Genomic DNA, 17,472 nt, shown 5'->3' with positions numbered 1-17,472 from the left:
CAAAGATAACACAACCTGTGGTACCAGGCCATCTTTTCTGTCAGCATGACGCCTGTGAAGGACATCAGAATCACGGAAACGGTGGGCCATACCATCAAGATCACCAGTCACAAAAATCAGGTCGGTCGGTCCATCAGCTGGGCCACAACATTGGAGTCAATGGGCAACCGATGGTCTGACTCAAGATACAGGTGTGGCCCACCTAGTGAACATGACAGTCTGGTTTTCGAGAAGGGCGATCTCCAGTGTGTGATGCGAAGATCTGGTCCGCTCATATGCAAGGTTAGCATGGATGGTTTGTCTTCGATGTAAATGCCATTAGACAATTCCATCCATCTAATCTATGGCCGTAGAAACAGTCAACTGTCAAACAAGCAGTGGGATGAAATGTGTAAAAAGTAAAGGATGACATTTGTCTTATGATATGCGGGTGGACCCGATACATACATGGCCCTGCCACGTGTCCTCTGGAGAGATGGCTCTACCATATTACGGTTCTCCCGGCTGGACGCGGATTGGGTGGTGTGTTGACGTGTTGAGCGCTGTGCGGCCCAAGGTGATGTATTTGTTTTATATCCCCACCGTCTATCCTTTTTTCCAGCTCATTTTAGCTTTTAAACCCAAAAATAAAGCAGATCCGAAGCTCACGTGGGCCACACCACAGGAAACAGTCGGGATAATGACATCCACCGTTGAAACCTTTCTATGGTCCACCGTAAAGCTTATTTATCATCCAACCTGTTGATAAGGTCACTCAGACCTGGATGAAGGGAAAACACAAATATCAGCCTGATCGAAAACTTCTGTGGCCCTCAAAAAGTTTTTAATGGTGTCCGTTCAATCACTACTTTTTTCCTGTTGTGTGGTCCACTTAAACTTCAGATCTACTTCATTTTTGGATTAGTGACATCAAATTAGAGAGTGAACGGATGGACGGAGTGGATATATATATATATATATATATATATATATATATATATATATATATATATATATATATAAAACAAACAAACATCACGTGGGCCTCACAGAGCCCAACACATCAACACACCGCATCCCTCTCGGATCTACTGTATCATCAATCATCAGGTTACTCAAATCCCTATATAAGAATCTGACTTCGAAAAATAGCCAACGCAAAAAGAAAAATGAGCAACACGGCTTCTGAAGCTACCCAGCCCACCTGCCCTGGTGAGATTCTCTTTCATTCTCTTTCCCTCCTTTTCATTTCCTTCCTTTTTCTATTCGATGTCTCTAGCAATGCCACGCCATGAATTTTTCTGGGTTCTCGACGACTGTCGCTGCGGTAGAAAATCATGGGTTGTTATTGTTAAAGATGCACATCTTGTGTTTGAGGTTTGTTTTGAATTATGAGAATTCTACTCTGTAAAATGCATCTTATTCTCTTTGACATGGATTTTCCTGTTCCCGATGTTCGATTCGTGGGTTGTTAGGAATTTAGTTCTTAAAATTGTCTGGTATTTGAAAATCATGGGTATTTACAGAGGCTCTCTTGCTCGGTATTTGTGTTTCGAGTTTCTGTGGAATTTGGGAGGTAATTCGATTGTAGATGTTTCCTGGAGATGATGAGGAAAACCTGGATCCGATTCCATATTTACAAGTTACATGACTTTATGCATGTATGTATGTATGTATGTAGTTAAATGTCTACATGTATGCAAGTAGTACAATGGGTAGGTGATCGCTGTACTGGCCGGATGAAAGTTAATATACCTTCTATTATGCCTGGTGGTGATGCACCAGCTGGTTGCAAGCCCATATGAATGAGGGTTGATTTCAGGTGGGGAGTGCATTCATCAAACAGTTGGCGAGCATCCCACTGATAGCTGGTTCCTGGGACATGCCATATGGTCATGACGTTGGTGAGTAGAATGTGAACGTGAAATTAATGTTCAGAAGAATTGTTGATCAACTTGGACCTTGGCAAGTATGGTTCAGAAGTCACTTAATCCTGAGTCCAAATTCTAATTTTATTAAAAATTGAAAGTTTTTCTTTGACCGATTCTGAACCCGAGTTTGGGTTGGATGTTGTTAAAAATTAAAAAAAGGCTCACTATGGGAGGAATGATATGATCCTTGGCATGAGAATATGCAGTGTGCTCAGGCCTTGAATTGGTACTAGTGGGACCCGTTTTGTCGTGATCTATTTTATTGGTTTGATGATTCCCAACTGGATGAATGATGCTCCAAAGAACTCTCAGATTGGAAGATCCTAGCAATCCAATCTTTGGTCCTCTCTCCATAGACAGTTCTGCTAACTGTCTATTTGAAGCCACAGATTGAAGGGCAAGGATTTTCCCATCTGGGTGGTTTTTGGGGCACGGTCCATCTGCAGTGGGGACCATCAGATAAATGTTCTGGATGAAGGATCCAAGTGCCCCACTGATATGATGCAGCGACTCTATACATATCCTTAGCCTAGGATTACACATGTCCTTGAGGATGAGAGGCTAATTAGGGAGACATTTTCATTTGTTGTTTTGTTCTTGAAGCTAATGGTGATGTGTGTAAACCGAAGGCTTCAAAATGAGGGTGAATGCCTATGTTCATGTGTGTTTTGAGTAAGCTGATGACTAGTATGTTAAATAGCAAACTGCATGTAGCATAGCCTTCACCCCTCTAAAATGTGAGGCATAAACTCTATAACTTATAGTGTAAGCTATATGCTACTTCTAGATTTTTAATTAAGCTTGTGCTTAGTAGCACCAAATGTCATGAAATTTCATGATATTTTTGCACCAAATTAGACTGGTTAATAGTAAAATTTCATGATATTTGGTGCTACAAATACAACATAAAATAATAGAAAAAATAAAACAGAGTAAGTATAAAATGAAGAAAGAGCAACTAAGCCGATTTAATGCTATTATTTATATTATTTTACAAAATCACTAAAAAGATCTAATTTTTATGGAAAATGAAAAATGTAACAAATCATTGAAAACATTAATTAATTTTAATGTTTTAGTGAAAATAACTTTTAATGTATAGCTACGTACCATGTAGCATATAGAGTATGCAAATTAGTGTGTAGCATAGGCTACACGTGACTTTAAGCTGTTTTCATGAGCTGCCGTTAAAGGCTAAGCTATGGTATGTAGCACACGCTATATAGCATAACTATTTAAAACAATGTTGATAATTTGGTCTTATGATCTAACATGAATTATGAAAATATAACCTGATAATACTATCCATTGCCCTCTTTGCATTCATGTATGAAAACCTCATCAAGCTTCTATGGTGGAGCATCCGAACACCATGATGGCATGATGGAAATATAACTTGATAATACTATCCATTGCCCCTCTTTGCATGCATGTATGAAAAACTCACCAAGCTTCTATGGTGGAGCATCTGAACACTTGATGGCATGATGGAGATGGCCAGAGTCGAACCTGATTATAATGGTTAGATTCTTGCATGAAGGTTACTAGCCCAAGATACCCACATGCTAAAGTTCTTGAGGAATGGCATAGATTGTTGAGGAGAGTGACGCACATACCATGGCCCAAGATAGATGCATGCTCTCTAGTTTCTAACATATCTAAGATTACTTGCATTGATGCCATGCAAAACCTGAATCGTTTCGTAACTCAACCACAAGAAAAAAGGTTTGTTTCTCTTGGAACCTGAAATTTGAGTCTAAATGGGAAAGAGCAATGCTGAGGTGGGTTGGTGAGGTGATTGATGAGGCCTTTCTTGGCACACATGTCAATGTGACCCATGTTTGAGTTCTAGGCATCTTGGTGGGGTCCAAAAGATAGAGAAGCTTCAATCATTAGGTGCGCCACACATTTACTTGAAGATATACCACTGGTTATCTTTATTTCTAACGTGTGGCCTGCCTGATTAGTGGATTGACCTGATTTTTTTAGTCAAGGCATGTTTGCCGTGGCCAATTCTTAGATCTCTCATACATATGCCAAGTTGGCAGATCTTCCATGAATAATTTCTTCAATGTCTCCTTGCATGAATTGTCGCCAATATTCTCCATTGGAAAGGTCATAAACATGCCCTGGTTAAAGGGCCTACTTAATTATGCCCCAGGAGGAAACAAAAAAAAAAAAAAAAAAAAAAACAGAGTAAGAATCCATCAATGCTGGTTTTAAATTTAACAATACAAGAGATTCTTCATCGGTAATATTTGTTGGTACTGTTATTCTTTTTAGTCCTTTCATTGGTGTTGTGACTTGTGATATTGTCATGCCTCTTTCTTGTAAAGAACTCCAAGAGAAATTTAGTCACTGGATTATTTTTCATGTGATTTTCTATATGAGTGTAGGGATAAAAGCTTTCATGAGCATGGTTCATGTCAGAGCATCATGAGGAATTATAGGATCTGTGCCCTGATGCTTTGACAGTATCTGCTGCAATTGCAGCCAATGGTTTGTTAGTCTAGGCCACTGATCTGTTATAATCTCACCTAGATGAACCATGCTACGAATATCTTAAATAAGATAGCCTACAAAAAAGATGGTTAATAAGTACAGCTGCGGTCCACATTCAACTGAAAATGTCCCAAGGTTGGTGGTCAGGATCTTCCAATCTCAGAGAACTTTGGGGCATGGTCCGTCCACTGTGGGATGCAACAGATAGATGGCCTGGATTACCGAATCATATGCCCTGTGGCCCCCACCCGTCAGATTTTAAACCCATGTATGTATACTTTGCAAAGACTCAGGTCCCTTATCCTTTAATTCCTCAGGCATTACTCCATAAGCTTGAATGCATTTCCAATGGCAGCCTTATCATGATTTTGATGCAGAAATGGGTCAAATGGTGTGTGGGCGCTGCCGGCGTCTACTTTCTTATCCACAAGGAGCCAAACATGTCCAATGCCTCCGCTGTAAGACGGTCAATATTGTATTGGATGGTTAGTAAGCATTCTATGTAACAGTCAATCCAATCCCAACTTTTTCTTTCTTCTTTTCCCATTTAGATCCTTTCCCATTATGAACAGCAGTTTTCAAAGTTCTTTCCTATCACTTTTGCTACTATATTTCTTCCATTGATGTATGTTTTACCATTGCTACTATATTTCTTCCCATTGCTATTATATTTCCTATCTCTCTATTGTTTTCAAGGTCATCTCCTAAATCAGTGCATTACTAATTTATAAATGCTTTAGTCCCAAACTTTTGCAAATTCACATTATTCTATATGTAAATTAACACCTATCTTTGGGCTGTTGCATTGCAACCTCTCATTTAACTGTTTCATCTTGTTACCTGTTGTCTGGACATTTTCTATGTTACTTTCTGTATTCCTTTCATATTGCTACATCCCATGCAACCATTTCTTGATCAGCTTCCTTAAGCCTCACTTTTTTTTTTTCTCTTTCTTTCTTTCTTTCTTTTTCTTTTTCTTTTTTATTTTTTATGTACCTTAGATGTGTTCATCCTTCCTTCAGGGAAATGATTCTGGCATCTTGAAGGAATAGAATCCCTTAACTTTACTCTCAGCCTCACCTGTCTTTCTTATCAAGTTTCTTCTAATTTTGTTGGTCCTATTCTCCCACTTTATATCCCATTTGGGTTTTCATTTACTTTAGTTGTGTTTTGATGTACCCCCAAATCACAAGTGAGCATACATTTTTCTGGACAGATGGTTATTAATTCTGCTTAGTTTCTGGGGCAGCTTGGATCTTGGGAATTACATTGTGGGATTCAGTTTTATGCCTACACCACCCAAAGTGTCCATAACACTGGATATTGATGGGGAGGAGAATGACAGAAACTGGGATTCACGTGGTTCCCAAAATTCAGCTGAATGGTTATACCATCTCTTCCAACAAAATATCCACTCCACTGAGAGTTGGGGTACATCCAAATACACCTAAATTTTCTCGACTTCCCATTGTCTATTCTACTCGTATTAAATTGGAAAATCTTATATTAACATAATTCTTTTTCTCTTCTTTCCAAGACATTCAGAACTTAATGAGGGATCCTCTTAGCTGTGAATAACTGGAAGCTCGCTTCTCTGATTAGCCATGTGATCGGCTAACAAGTTGGCCCTGTAAATATATACAATGTGTCAACAACCACCCATTGCACCAAAACACAATGATATCAAGAATCTCATCAAATGATGACTTCTTAGTTGTGGAAATCATTTCTGGTAGATTCTATAATATCAAAGGCAGAAAATGTTTTGTTTTTGCAGCTAATCAGGTTGGGCATGTCAAGTGTGGGAGTTGTCTTGTGTTGCTGATGTACCCATATGGAGCTCCATCAGTCAGGTGTTCCTCCTGCCACTTTGTCACGGAAATCGGAGTAAGTAGATTGTTCCTCACAAAAAGTACATCTACCTTGATGCGTGATTATTGCTTGTATATAGGAGCTAGTATTGGCATGTCTATACAGTGGATAACACACAAAGAATAGGACATGAATAAAAAGGTATAATTCACGTGTGGGATTTTAGGAAAAATAGAAAAAAAAAAAAAAGAAAAAAAAAAAGAAGAAGAAAAAAGAAAAGAAGAAATGTCAGTGGTTGTAAGGCTCTTGAGTTCTGGTACTCAGGAGAGGGCATGGCTTCAAATCCCACTTCTGATAAGCAAAATTTATCCAACCCAATTAATTGGTATAAGGCTCAGACAGTGATGATAATGTCAGTGGTTGTAAACAATCCAAAGTCAAGTCATATTGATATAGGAAATGCTGAGGTTCTTATACAAGTATACCTTGAAAATAATAGTAAATTCTAAAATGTCCTTAGATTATGACCCTCTGCAACTAATGAAACGTCGTCGAAAGTTGGATGGAGAGGTCAAGTGGTGATGGTTTAGAGAATTGTTTGCTAATATATTGTCAAAAGTTCGGTGAAGATACATGATGGAGGAATGCTATTGTGACACATGTGAATTCTTTATTGTACATGGCACTTGTATATTGTTAACAGGACTCTTGATTTGGCAGGTCACCAATGTGCTATACCAGTATAATAGCAACCTTGCTCCAGGCACAAAATTAGGATTCCTTGCTGCAAAACTGGCATTTAAAGAGAAACCACTGGACTAGTCAAGGCCAGTGGGGCCCACTGGTGAGCAATCACTAGTGGGTGGGTCCCATATGTTTAGGTTTCTTCCGGCCGTTTCCTTTCTGTTGAGATTTCAAATTCATCTTTGAATTTGATTTTAGATGGGAGATAGAGATATGACCGGATTATCTGGTCTCATCTAAACTCTCATTCTTTCCTATAAAAGGATGAATCTCTCTCGTAAAATATAGATAAGAAATACTGTGGGTATACAGAGATATATAGTGTGCACTAAAATTTGTCCATTTTGGCTTGTCCTCGGGACGATCTAATCTATAGATCGTGATTCGGGGTCACCTATACCGTAGGATCAGAGGTGTGAATAGATCCATCTGCTCCAGTAGTAGATAGGCGGGCCGTTGGAGCATTAATCTTCTGCTTTGTGAGGGTTCCAAAACTCGTGTAGACCGTCAGATCTTGAGGGCTCACACTTCCGTGCTTCCTAACAGTTTAATCTTTTTCTCAAGATTGTGATTCGGGGTTACCTATACCGTAGGATCAGAGGTGTGAATAGATCCATCTACTCCAGTAGTAGATAGGCGGGCCGTTGGAGCATTAATCTTCTGCTTTGTGAGGGTTCCAAAACTCGTGTAGACCGTCAGATCTTGAGGGCTCACACTTCCGTGCTTCCTAACAGGTTGGGCATGTCAAGTGTGGGAGTTGTCTTGTGTTGCTGATGTACCCATATGGAGCTCCATTAGTCAGGTGTTCCTCCTGCCACTTTGTCACGGAAATCGGAGTAAGTAGATTGTTCCTCGCAAAAAGTACATCTACCTTGATGCGTGATTATTGCTTGTATATAGGAGCTAGTATTGGCATGTCTATACAGTGGATAACACGCAAAGAATAGGACATGAATAAAAAGGTATAATTCACGTGTGGGATTTTAGGAAAAATAGAAAAAAAAAAAAAAAAAAAAAGAAGAAGAAAAAAGAAAAGAAGAAATGTCAGTGGTTGTAAGGCTCTTGAGTTCTAGTACTCAGGAGAGGGCATGGCTTCAAATCCCACTTCTGATAAGCAAAATTTATCCAACCCAATTAATTGGTATAAGGCTCAGACAGTGATGATAATGTCAGTGGTTGTAAACAATCCAAAGTCAAGTCATATTGATATAGGAAATGCTGAGGTTCTTATACAAGTATACCTTGAAAATAATAGCAAATTCTAAAATGTCCTTAGATCATGTTGCAACTAATGAAATGTCGTCGAAAGTTGGATGGAGAGGTCAAGTGGTGATGGTTTAGAGAATTGTTTGCTAATATATTGTCAAAAGTTCGGTGAAGATACATGATGGAGGAATGCTATTGTGACACATGTGAATTCTTTATTGTACATGTGGCACTTGTATATTGTTAACAGGACTCTTGATTTGGCAGGTCACCAATGTGCTATACCAGTATAATAGCAACCTTGCTCCAGGCACAAAATTAGGATTCCTTGCTGCAAAACTGGCATTTAAAGAGAAACGACTAGTCAAGGCCAGCGGGGCCCACTGGTGAGCAATCACTAGTGGGTGGGTCCCATATGTTTAGGTTTCTTCCGGCCGTTTCCTTTCTGTTGAAATTTCAAATTCATCTTTGAATTTGATTTTAGATGGGAGATAGAGATATGACCGGATTATCTGGTCTCATCTAATCTCTCATTCTTTCCTATAAAAGGATGAATCTCTCTCGTAAAATATAGATAAGAAATACTGTGGGTATACAGAGATATATAGTGTGCACTAAAATTTGTCCATTTTGGCTTGTCCTTGGGACGATCTAATCCATAGATCGTGATTCGGGGTCACCTATATCGTAGGATCAGAGGTGTGAATAGATCCATCTGCTCCAGTAGTAGATAGGCAGGCCATTGGAGCATTAATCTTCTGCTTTGTGAGGGTTCCAAAACTCGTATAGACCGTCAGATCTTGAGGGCTCACACTTCCATGCTTCCTAACAGTTTAATCTTTTTCTCAAGCTGATTTTCCACCTCAGCTTTATATTTAAGAAAACAATCAAAAGTCTCAGATTTGTGTGAGATGAGATATACATATCCATAGCGCGAATAATCGTCAATGAAAGTGACAAAGTATTGACATCCATTTCTGGCATGTACATTGAATGGTCCACAGATATCCGAATGGATTATCTCTAGTGTGACCTTGGACCTAGCCGCTTTAGGAAATGGTTTCTTCGAAGTCTTCCCAAACACACAATGTTCACAAAATGACAAATTAACTTTGAATAAGGAGTCTAATAGACCAGAACGTACTAGTCTTGTTATACGATCCTTTCCGATGTGACCTAACCTCGCATGCCATTTTTGAGATTCAGATACTACAGTTTCATTCGACATAGCAAATAAAGCAAGGGGTGCATTATCACAATATACGTTCAGAATAAATAAATCTAAAAATAAATTTCTCCATGCAAAGATGAGGTTATTTAGTCTCAAAGAAACTCTTGTCCCAGAAAATCGAATATCAAAACCATCAAATAATAACCTAGAAACAAAAATTAAATTTCGACGCATCCCCGGTGCATAAAGAGTATCACGGAGGATTATTGTTTGCCCTACGCGCGTACGGAGATGAGAAAAACCAATCTCTAGTACGTCTTCGACAATATTATTTTTCATATACACTTTGTAACTTCCCTTAGCTACAGGCTGAAATTCCTCGAGTCCTCGACGACTCCATGTCACGTGCTTTGTTGCGCCTGAATCCAAAATCCACTCGTTAGATATAGTATAAATGGAAAGGATTTCAGAACAAACGCCTACATACAAAGTATCTAGTGACTTAGGAATCACTGTCTTTTTATGGGCACACCGCTGGGCATAATGCCTGGAATTTCTGTAGACAAAGCAGACTATATTTGTCTTTTTCTGGTTCTTCTTTCCATTCCCCTTCTTGAGATTTAGAGGAGGTGCTGTGGATATCTGTTCTTGGTTAGTCTTTTTCGCCTTCTTACGTGCTTTGAACCGTTTCTGGTTAGCTTTCCGCTTATGGGTCTCTTCTACAAAGGCCTTGGCTGAACCTGGCTGAATTGCATTCATTTCAACCTCTCGTACCAAGTGGCCACAAAAGTCTCTGAACGTAGTGATAGAATCAGTATGGTTCAGAATTCTTTTGGTTGGGTTGTTTGGTCTTTGATTGTTATTAGGCGAGTTAGATGGACAAATTTTTGTGCCTATCCCACAATGTGATTGCGTGGGAGATGTTGGACGTAGGCTAGTGGGGCCCACCGGTGAGCAAACACTAGTGGGTGGGTCCCATATGTTTAGGCTTCTTCCGGCCTTTGTCCTTTCTGTTGAGATTTCAAATTCATCTTTGAATTTGATTTTAGATGGGAGATAGGGATATGACTGGATTATTTGGTCTTATCCAATCTCTTATTCTTTCCTATAAAAGGATGAGTCTCTCTCGTAAAATATAGATAAGAAATACTGTGGGTATACAGAGATATATAATGTGCACTATTTATATGCTCCCTACACATATAAATAGGTTGTGCATAACCTGAGTGGGAGTTAATTCTCCTTCACCAAATGATGCATGCAACCTGTAATGGAAGGTTGCACGTTATACAAATATAATTTTATAAAAGCATCAATCTCATCTTAGATAGAGAACTTGATTGTTCTACACCGCCCATTCGGGTATGTGGACTTTCAGATCTCGTTAAAACGTGTTGCAGAGAGAAGGAATATGACACTATTGGATATGGTTAGATCGATGATGGCACAAGCCAATCTCTCTACCATATTCTAGGGAGACGCACTGTTAACAGCCGTATACGTCCTTAATAGAGTCTCATCCAAATCCATTCCTAAGACCCCATATAAGATGTGGTCTGGGAGGATTCCTTCTCTAGCCAACCTATGCCCTTGGGGATCTTTAGGATATGTTTTGCTACCTACTCCACATAGAGGTAAACTTGATAGTAAAACCATTGAATGCATGTTCATAAGGTACCCTCTGCATTTAAAGGGATACGTTCTTGTTTATGAGGACCATGGACGATGGATTGAGATAGAATCCCAGGACGTGACCTTCGTTGAAGATAGATACCCTAGCCGAATGCAGCAAAAGGTTTCAATCGAACTTTTTGAAATACCTGATGTATCTCAGGAGAGTGAGAGTTCTGCTTCTCACGATGATGATGCTCCTATAGTTTGTCAGGACAGTGTGAGGACATCTCAACAGGCTCCTGAGTTACGTCGAAGCGAAAGAAGATTGATTCCCCGAAGATACTTCGATATTGAGGGGTAAACATTCTCTTGCGTTGCGGTTGATAATGATGAACCTGATTCGTATCAGGATGCATTATTATTTTCTAACTCGGCCGATTGGGTGATTGCTATGGACGAAGAGATCGCTTCCATGGAAAAGAATAAAGTCTGGGAACTTATTGATTTGCTTTCCAATCGCAAAGCGATATGTAACAAATGGGTACTAAAGATCAAAAGAAAGGCAGATCGTATAGTGGACAAGTATAAAACACGATTAGTTGCTAAAGGTTTTACACAAAAAGAAGACATTTATTACGAGGAGACCTTTTCACCTGTTGCAAAGTTCTCCTCAATCCGCATGATATTGTCCATTGTCCCAAGTTTAAACTTAGAGTTATATCAAATGGATGTAAAGACCACATTCTTAAATGGTGACTTGGATGAAGAGATATACATGCACCAGCCCATGGGTTATGTGGACAAAAAACATCCAAAGAAAGTCTGCAAGTTGTTGAAATCTATCTATTGGCTGAAACAATTTTCAAGACAGTGGTACATGAGGTTCCACTTGGCCATCACCACTTTTGGATTCACGATGAGTAAAGAAGATCATTGTGTATACATGAAACGGTCTGGAAGATCTTTTCTGATACTATCTCTATATGTAGACGATATCCTGCTAGCTGGTAATGACATGCAATTGTTGATATTAATAAAGGTTGGCTATTCTCGAACTTTGAGATGAAAGACCTTGGAGAAGCTAACTTTATTCTTGGGGTAAAAATCATTAGGGATCGCCCTAAGAAATTTTTAGGCTTGTCTCAAGCCACCTATATACAAAAGATCTTAGGTCGGTTCAGGATGGAAAATTCAAAAGCTGTTGAAACCCCTATGGATAAAGCTACCAAGCTAGACAGAAAATCGTGTCCCCAGACTAAAGTCGATAAATTGGCTATGTCCTTAGTACCTTATACAAGCGCAGTAGGGATCTTAATGTATGCTATGCTTTGTACTAGACCGGATATTAGCTATACAGTTGGCATAGTTAGCCGCTATCAGAGTAACCCAGGACAGTCTCATTGGCAAGTCGTCAAATGTATATTCTGCTATCTCAGAGGAACAAAGGACCTAATGTTGTGTTATGAAGGCACAATCCTCGAGCTCAAATGATATTCTGATGCTGCTTGGGGTAACGATACCGACGAGGGAAAGTCTACTTCGGGATATGTATTCTTACTCGGGGGAGGAGCTATCTCATGGTTGAGTAAGAAATAGACATCCACAGCTCTTTCATTTATGAAGGCCGATTACATTGCATGTTGTGCTGCAGTTCAGGAGTGTGTATGGGTTCGCAGATTTCTATTAGGTCTGGGTGTTGTACCGAGTGTTCGTCAGCCTATATCGCTGAAGATAGACAATACTTTTGCCATAGTCTTGGCAAAGGACTCTAAACACCATTAGAAGTCTAAGCACATTGAGATCAAGTATCATTATGTTCGTGATCAAGTGAGAGATAAGAAGATCGCCCTCAGCTACATTCCTACTAAGGAGATGATGGTTGATCCCATGATGAAACTTATAGCTAGAGATCTATTTCAGGTTCACGTCAGGCAGATGGGATTGAGGAAAGCTCTGATACCACTGTTGGGAAGCACGGAAGTGTGAGTCCTCAAGATTTGACGATCTACACGAGTTTTGGAACCCTCACAAAGCGGAAGATTAATGCTCCAACGGCTCGCTTATCTACTACTGGAGCAGATGGATCTATTCACACCTCTGATCGTACGGTATAGGTGACCCCGGATCACGATCTATGGATTAGATCGTCCTAAGGATAAGCTAAAATGGACAAATTTTAGTGCACACTATATATCTTTGTATACCTACAGTATTTCTTATTTATATTTTACGAGAGAGACTCATCCTTTTATAGGAAAGAATGAGAGATTGGATGAGACTAGATAATCCGATCATATCTCTATCTCCTATCTAAAATCAAATTCAAAGATGAATTTGCTTACAGTATTTCTTATTTATATTTTACGAGAGAGACTCATCCTTTTATAGGAAAGAATGAGAGATTGGATGAGACCAGATAATCCGGTCATATCTCTATCTCCCATCTAAAATTAAATTCAAAGATGAATTTGAAATCTCAATAGAAAGGAAAATGCCGGAAGAAGCCTAAACATATGGGACCCACCCACTAGTGATTGCTCACCAGTGGGCCCCACTGGCCTACGTCCAACAAAAGGTCTGTTTGTAGACAATGGAGTACGTAGTGGCCTTCATATAACAACAGAGGACTTGGCTCATTTGCAAATGAGAAAATTAGATTATGAATTTTTCATGATTATTTGTAGAGAATCAAAGCATTGTCTTTTCTTTTCTTTTTCTTTTTCAATATAATTTGATATCTGTGAGCTGTTAAATAGTATTCTGTCTTCTCGTGGATATGTGCTTTTTTAATGAATAAAGGAACTTTGACACTAGGAATTTTTTGGCTTTTCCACTGATACCCACATGACGGCAATGATGATAAACGCAAGAAACATCTTGAAAATTCACCTGGGTATTTTCGGATGGTTGTAGTGCAGCTTCATTTCAATATTCTCTATTCAATTGAATTATTTGTATCCCTGAGATTGTGTATTTTAATGTTATTTGGAAAATGTGTATGTTCTTCTTTTTCTTTTTTTTTTGAAAGATGTGCATATTCATTTTGTTTTGTTTTGTTTTGGTTTTTTTTTTTTTTCCCCCATATTAGGTAAACAACCTAAGGCCCCCACTTTCTGCACAACAGGGCCAGCCGCCTCCACCTCAGCACCCTGTCCATTAGAACATATTCTTCTATTGGTGACTAGGCCATGATCCCGTGGTCGATTGTGTGACTCAATTTTGGGATGATTAAGAATCCAACTCCATTAGAAACAGTTCTGGATGCCAAGCAATGGGATTTTTCTTGTACGGAACTGGAGGTGATTTTTAAATACAAGGGTAAGTATAATATTTAATTTTTTCTGTCATTTGTGATTTGCTTGGTATAGGGGTTCCAACCCATGGCTCAGTGGTAGACAGATGAATTTCAACACTAAGGCATGGGTTCGACTGCCCATGTGATGTGTGCGCGTGCATGTAAAGGAAAAAGATTCGCTTGGTATAGGTTAGTATGGTTATCAGTCAATCAGTACAATGCATAAAGAATTCACTTCTTCTTCCTCATATCAATAGTGCATAAATAATTTATTGTCAATGTCATCATCAGCATCATCTAAGCTTTATCCCAATTAATTGGGGTCAGCTACATGAATCCTTCTCTACCATTCCACTCTATACCTTCAGCCGGGGGGTGCCCTAGCCAACCCTTACTTATTTCTCACTACACCTGGGTTCCGATGTAGCATCTTGCTTATAGGTAACACCACAACATGAATTTGGAATGTCATATTCTTCAGATTCATGATGAAAGTTATTGTATAAGTTTGACACCGGCCCATAACTTAACACAACCCTCCTTTATCCAGGCTGGGGGTCGAAATGAGAGCACAAAACTCCCACAGGCACAATGTAATAGACTAGTAGATAGGTTTATATATATATACATATATAAACACGCACCCCCCCCCAAAAAAAAAAAAAAAAAACACACACACACGCTCACGCCAGTGGGATTTCACCACCTATGGATACTCGAACCCTTGACCGGGTGTTGAAACTCCCATGAGTCTACCACCCGAGCAAGAGTAAAGATCCAACTAGTAGATAGGTTGATTACAATCAACGAGTTAATTCACGGGCAATTTATACAGAGAAAACCACATCTACGATACCCAACAGTCCCTAGAGTATTGGTCTGAAGAACATGATACAGATATGGAGTGGGAGATATGAGTCTAATTTCACAATTTTCAACCTAGGTGTTGCTCCCTCTTCAAATCATGCTTTGTATTCCTGGTCCCCTGGCTCCTTGCTGTTTATACTTGCTGACATTTTAAAACGGATGCTTTCCTGCTGCCGCACTCGAATCTGTTTTTACAAATACAGAACTTTCCTGCCGTTTTCGGAATTTTTGGTAAAACATCATCCACTTTGATTTCTATAATATGTGAAATACTAATATGCTATGCAAGGAATGTTGAGGAGGCTTCTAATATTTGTCATATACTACCCACCATGTGATCCAGACCCTTCGCTGGAAGGTCTCATTGTAGTGGACCACATTGCAAAAATCTCACTGATTAGAGATCCTCCCCATCCATAAAGAGGTGAGTTAGAAATTATTCTTTTGGACCATTGTTCCTGAGTCAACTTTGTATGCATGTTAAGATACCTGATGGGTGAGATTCTTTCCTTGCAACCCATCTGTGGTGGGACCTTACACATGAGTGATCTGGATCATCACAAAGTTGGGGCAGAAGGGGTTAGCAGCTGGAGCACAAATTTCTCACTGTTACACTGTAAAGATGTAGGAAATACCATATATCTTAGTATCTTTGGAGTAGTTTCAGCTCTTAATCCACCGTAGTATGTTCTGTAGTGTGCTCTATCTCGTGCCTGAATGAAATCGGTGGCATGGTACCACACCGAACATCTCAGCACCAATTTTAGGACTGGGACACTCGATCCCATTGGGACTGAAATATGAAAAAGATCAAAGCACACAAGCATGATTATGGTGTGGGCATTTTGAGAATCAACGGCTGAAATGGGGATGGAATACTGCATTAGGATTGCAGATTTTAATCTAATTGGTTGAATCTTTTATGAATTGATTGTATTAAATTCTGAATTGGAGATTTGCTAGTCTGCAATTTACTACTGCTATATTGCATGATGCAAGGTGATTCTGTCTCCGTCTCTGCTGTAATAGACCCTTGTAGCTGCCGTGACTACAAAGCCCAAAAAGCATGGCGACCAGCACCCTCTAGGTAGATAGTTGGAAAAGTTGAGGAAACATCAAGCTCAATCCACACCAAGGTTTCAAGACTCAGCAACTTGAACCAACTAATCCAGTCGAGCCATGACTTGGCTGAATTGAGACGACTCAACCCAGTCAGGCTCAAATTGGAGTGCCAAACTGGTTTGAATAGACCCAGCCCGAGCCACTCGCACCACAAGGGGTACTCGCGTGACCTCTTGTTGAAACTCCAGAGAGTCTACCAGTTAGACGAGTCATCAAACATTTGTATGTATCGCATCTCCGAATGGTGGGTCACATCCAGTACAATCTCTTTCTGTAGTTGGAGTTCTGTAAGCCTGTTCGCCAAAATTCGATCCTATTCAGTAGTTTTTATGCAAGTGAGGCCCATTGTTCCTTGATCAAGATCATTGTCGAGCCCTGCTATGAAGGAACGTGGCTTGAAAACTTCTTGCTAGGACGATATTAACCCTTCAATCTGTGGCCTGACAATGGATTGTTAAGCAGATGAATACAGTAATGGTCCAAATTCAGCTGAAAAAGGTCCCAAGATTGGTGGCTGGGATCTTCCAATCTGGCAGTTTCTTTAGTGCACGGTCCATCTACATTGGTCCTGTTAGACCAACGGGCTGGATTGCAGAATCATGGGCCCATTTGTATACCTCTACAAATTGTGGTTTTGAAGATCAGATCAGATAATTCATCCGACAACCAATAATTCTGGCTACGCAAACTACTGATGCATCGATTGAATTGATTGCATGGAATGATTCCGAAGAAAGAGCCCATCTTACAGTGAAAGCAAACCGTACGTTCGGTCACCCATAGCTTCGTTCCTCCCATTTGACCGTTGGTTCTTTGGCCATTGAATGTGGATTGCCCCCTGTACAGATTTCTAGCATCCGCTGGATCTTGATCGGATGGTTAGGATTATAGAATGAAAACATTTCATAGGTGTGGCCATCAAAAGTTGGTCCCACTTGATGGATGGCCACAAACGGTTATGATATTGTGATGTGCAGGAGTGCACCGGATCATCATCTACTGAAATAAAATAATAGATTTGAGGGGCATGACAATTGACAAACCTGGTTGTGACTTAAATCTCTCACATGGACGTACGGGCCATCAGACCATCCAAATTATGGGTCCCAATGTGGATAGAGCATACGTCTAAAATCACTCTAATCGATCAATCCTAACCATAAATTTATGGCTACTTGGTGATGTTCCGTCCAAAGTTGCATCGGTGATTTGGACGGTTCTCATCTTCT

The 17,472-nt window shown here is 39.7% G+C and overlaps 1 protein-coding gene across 3 annotated transcripts; it reads left to right on the top strand.

Annotated features, from left to right (window-relative positions):
- Positions 1-1,002: 1,002 nt before the first annotated feature.
- On the top strand, positions 1,003-16,519 carry LOC131245244 (protein LOL2). 3 transcript variants are annotated; one of them, XR_009170812.1, is made up of 5 exons: positions 1,023-1,191; positions 4,790-4,897; positions 6,190-6,299; positions 14,048-14,277; positions 16,151-16,519. XR_009170812.1 is itself a non-coding variant. In XM_058244564.1 (4 exons), exons 1-4 carry the CDS (start codon positions 1,149-1,151, stop codon positions 14,117-14,119), a joined length of 333 nt encoding a protein of 110 aa, XP_058100547.1. In that variant the 5' UTR covers positions 1,023-1,148; the 3' UTR covers positions 14,120-14,306. The 3 variants fall into 3 exon arrangements, 2 of the variants coding, with proteins under 2 accessions (XP_058100548.1, XP_058100547.1); XM_058244564.1 differs by lacking the exon at positions 16,151-16,519 and having other exon boundaries at positions 14,048-14,306; XM_058244565.1 differs by lacking the exons at positions 4,790-4,897; positions 16,151-16,519 and having other exon boundaries at positions 1,003-1,191; positions 14,048-14,306.
- Positions 16,520-17,472: the final 953 nt, after the last annotated feature.

Source organism: Magnolia sinica, chromosome 5, assembly GCF_029962835.1.
Source record: "Magnolia sinica isolate HGM2019 chromosome 5, MsV1, whole genome shotgun sequence".
Taxonomy (NCBI): domain Eukaryota; kingdom Viridiplantae; phylum Streptophyta; class Magnoliopsida; order Magnoliales; family Magnoliaceae; genus Magnolia; species Magnolia sinica.
Note: the sequence above shows the minus strand (reverse complement) of the source record. Positions and strands in the feature narration are given on the sequence as shown.

What these genes read in the sequence shown, in the direction of transcription:
- LOC131245244 (XM_058244564.1), top strand. Translation starts at nt 1,149, where the DNA reads ATGAGCAACACGGCTTCTGAAGCTACCCAGCCCACCTGCCCTG. An exon ending in TACCCAGCCCACCTGCCCTG is followed by an intron (nt 1,192 to 4,789) that starts GTGAGATTCTCT and finishes ATTTTGATGCAG; the next exon opens with AAATGGGTCAAATGGTGTGT. An exon ending in GGTCAATATTGTATTGGATG is followed by an intron (nt 4,898 to 6,189) that starts GTTAGTAAGCAT and finishes TTGTTTTTGCAG; the next exon opens with CTAATCAGGTTGGGCATGTC.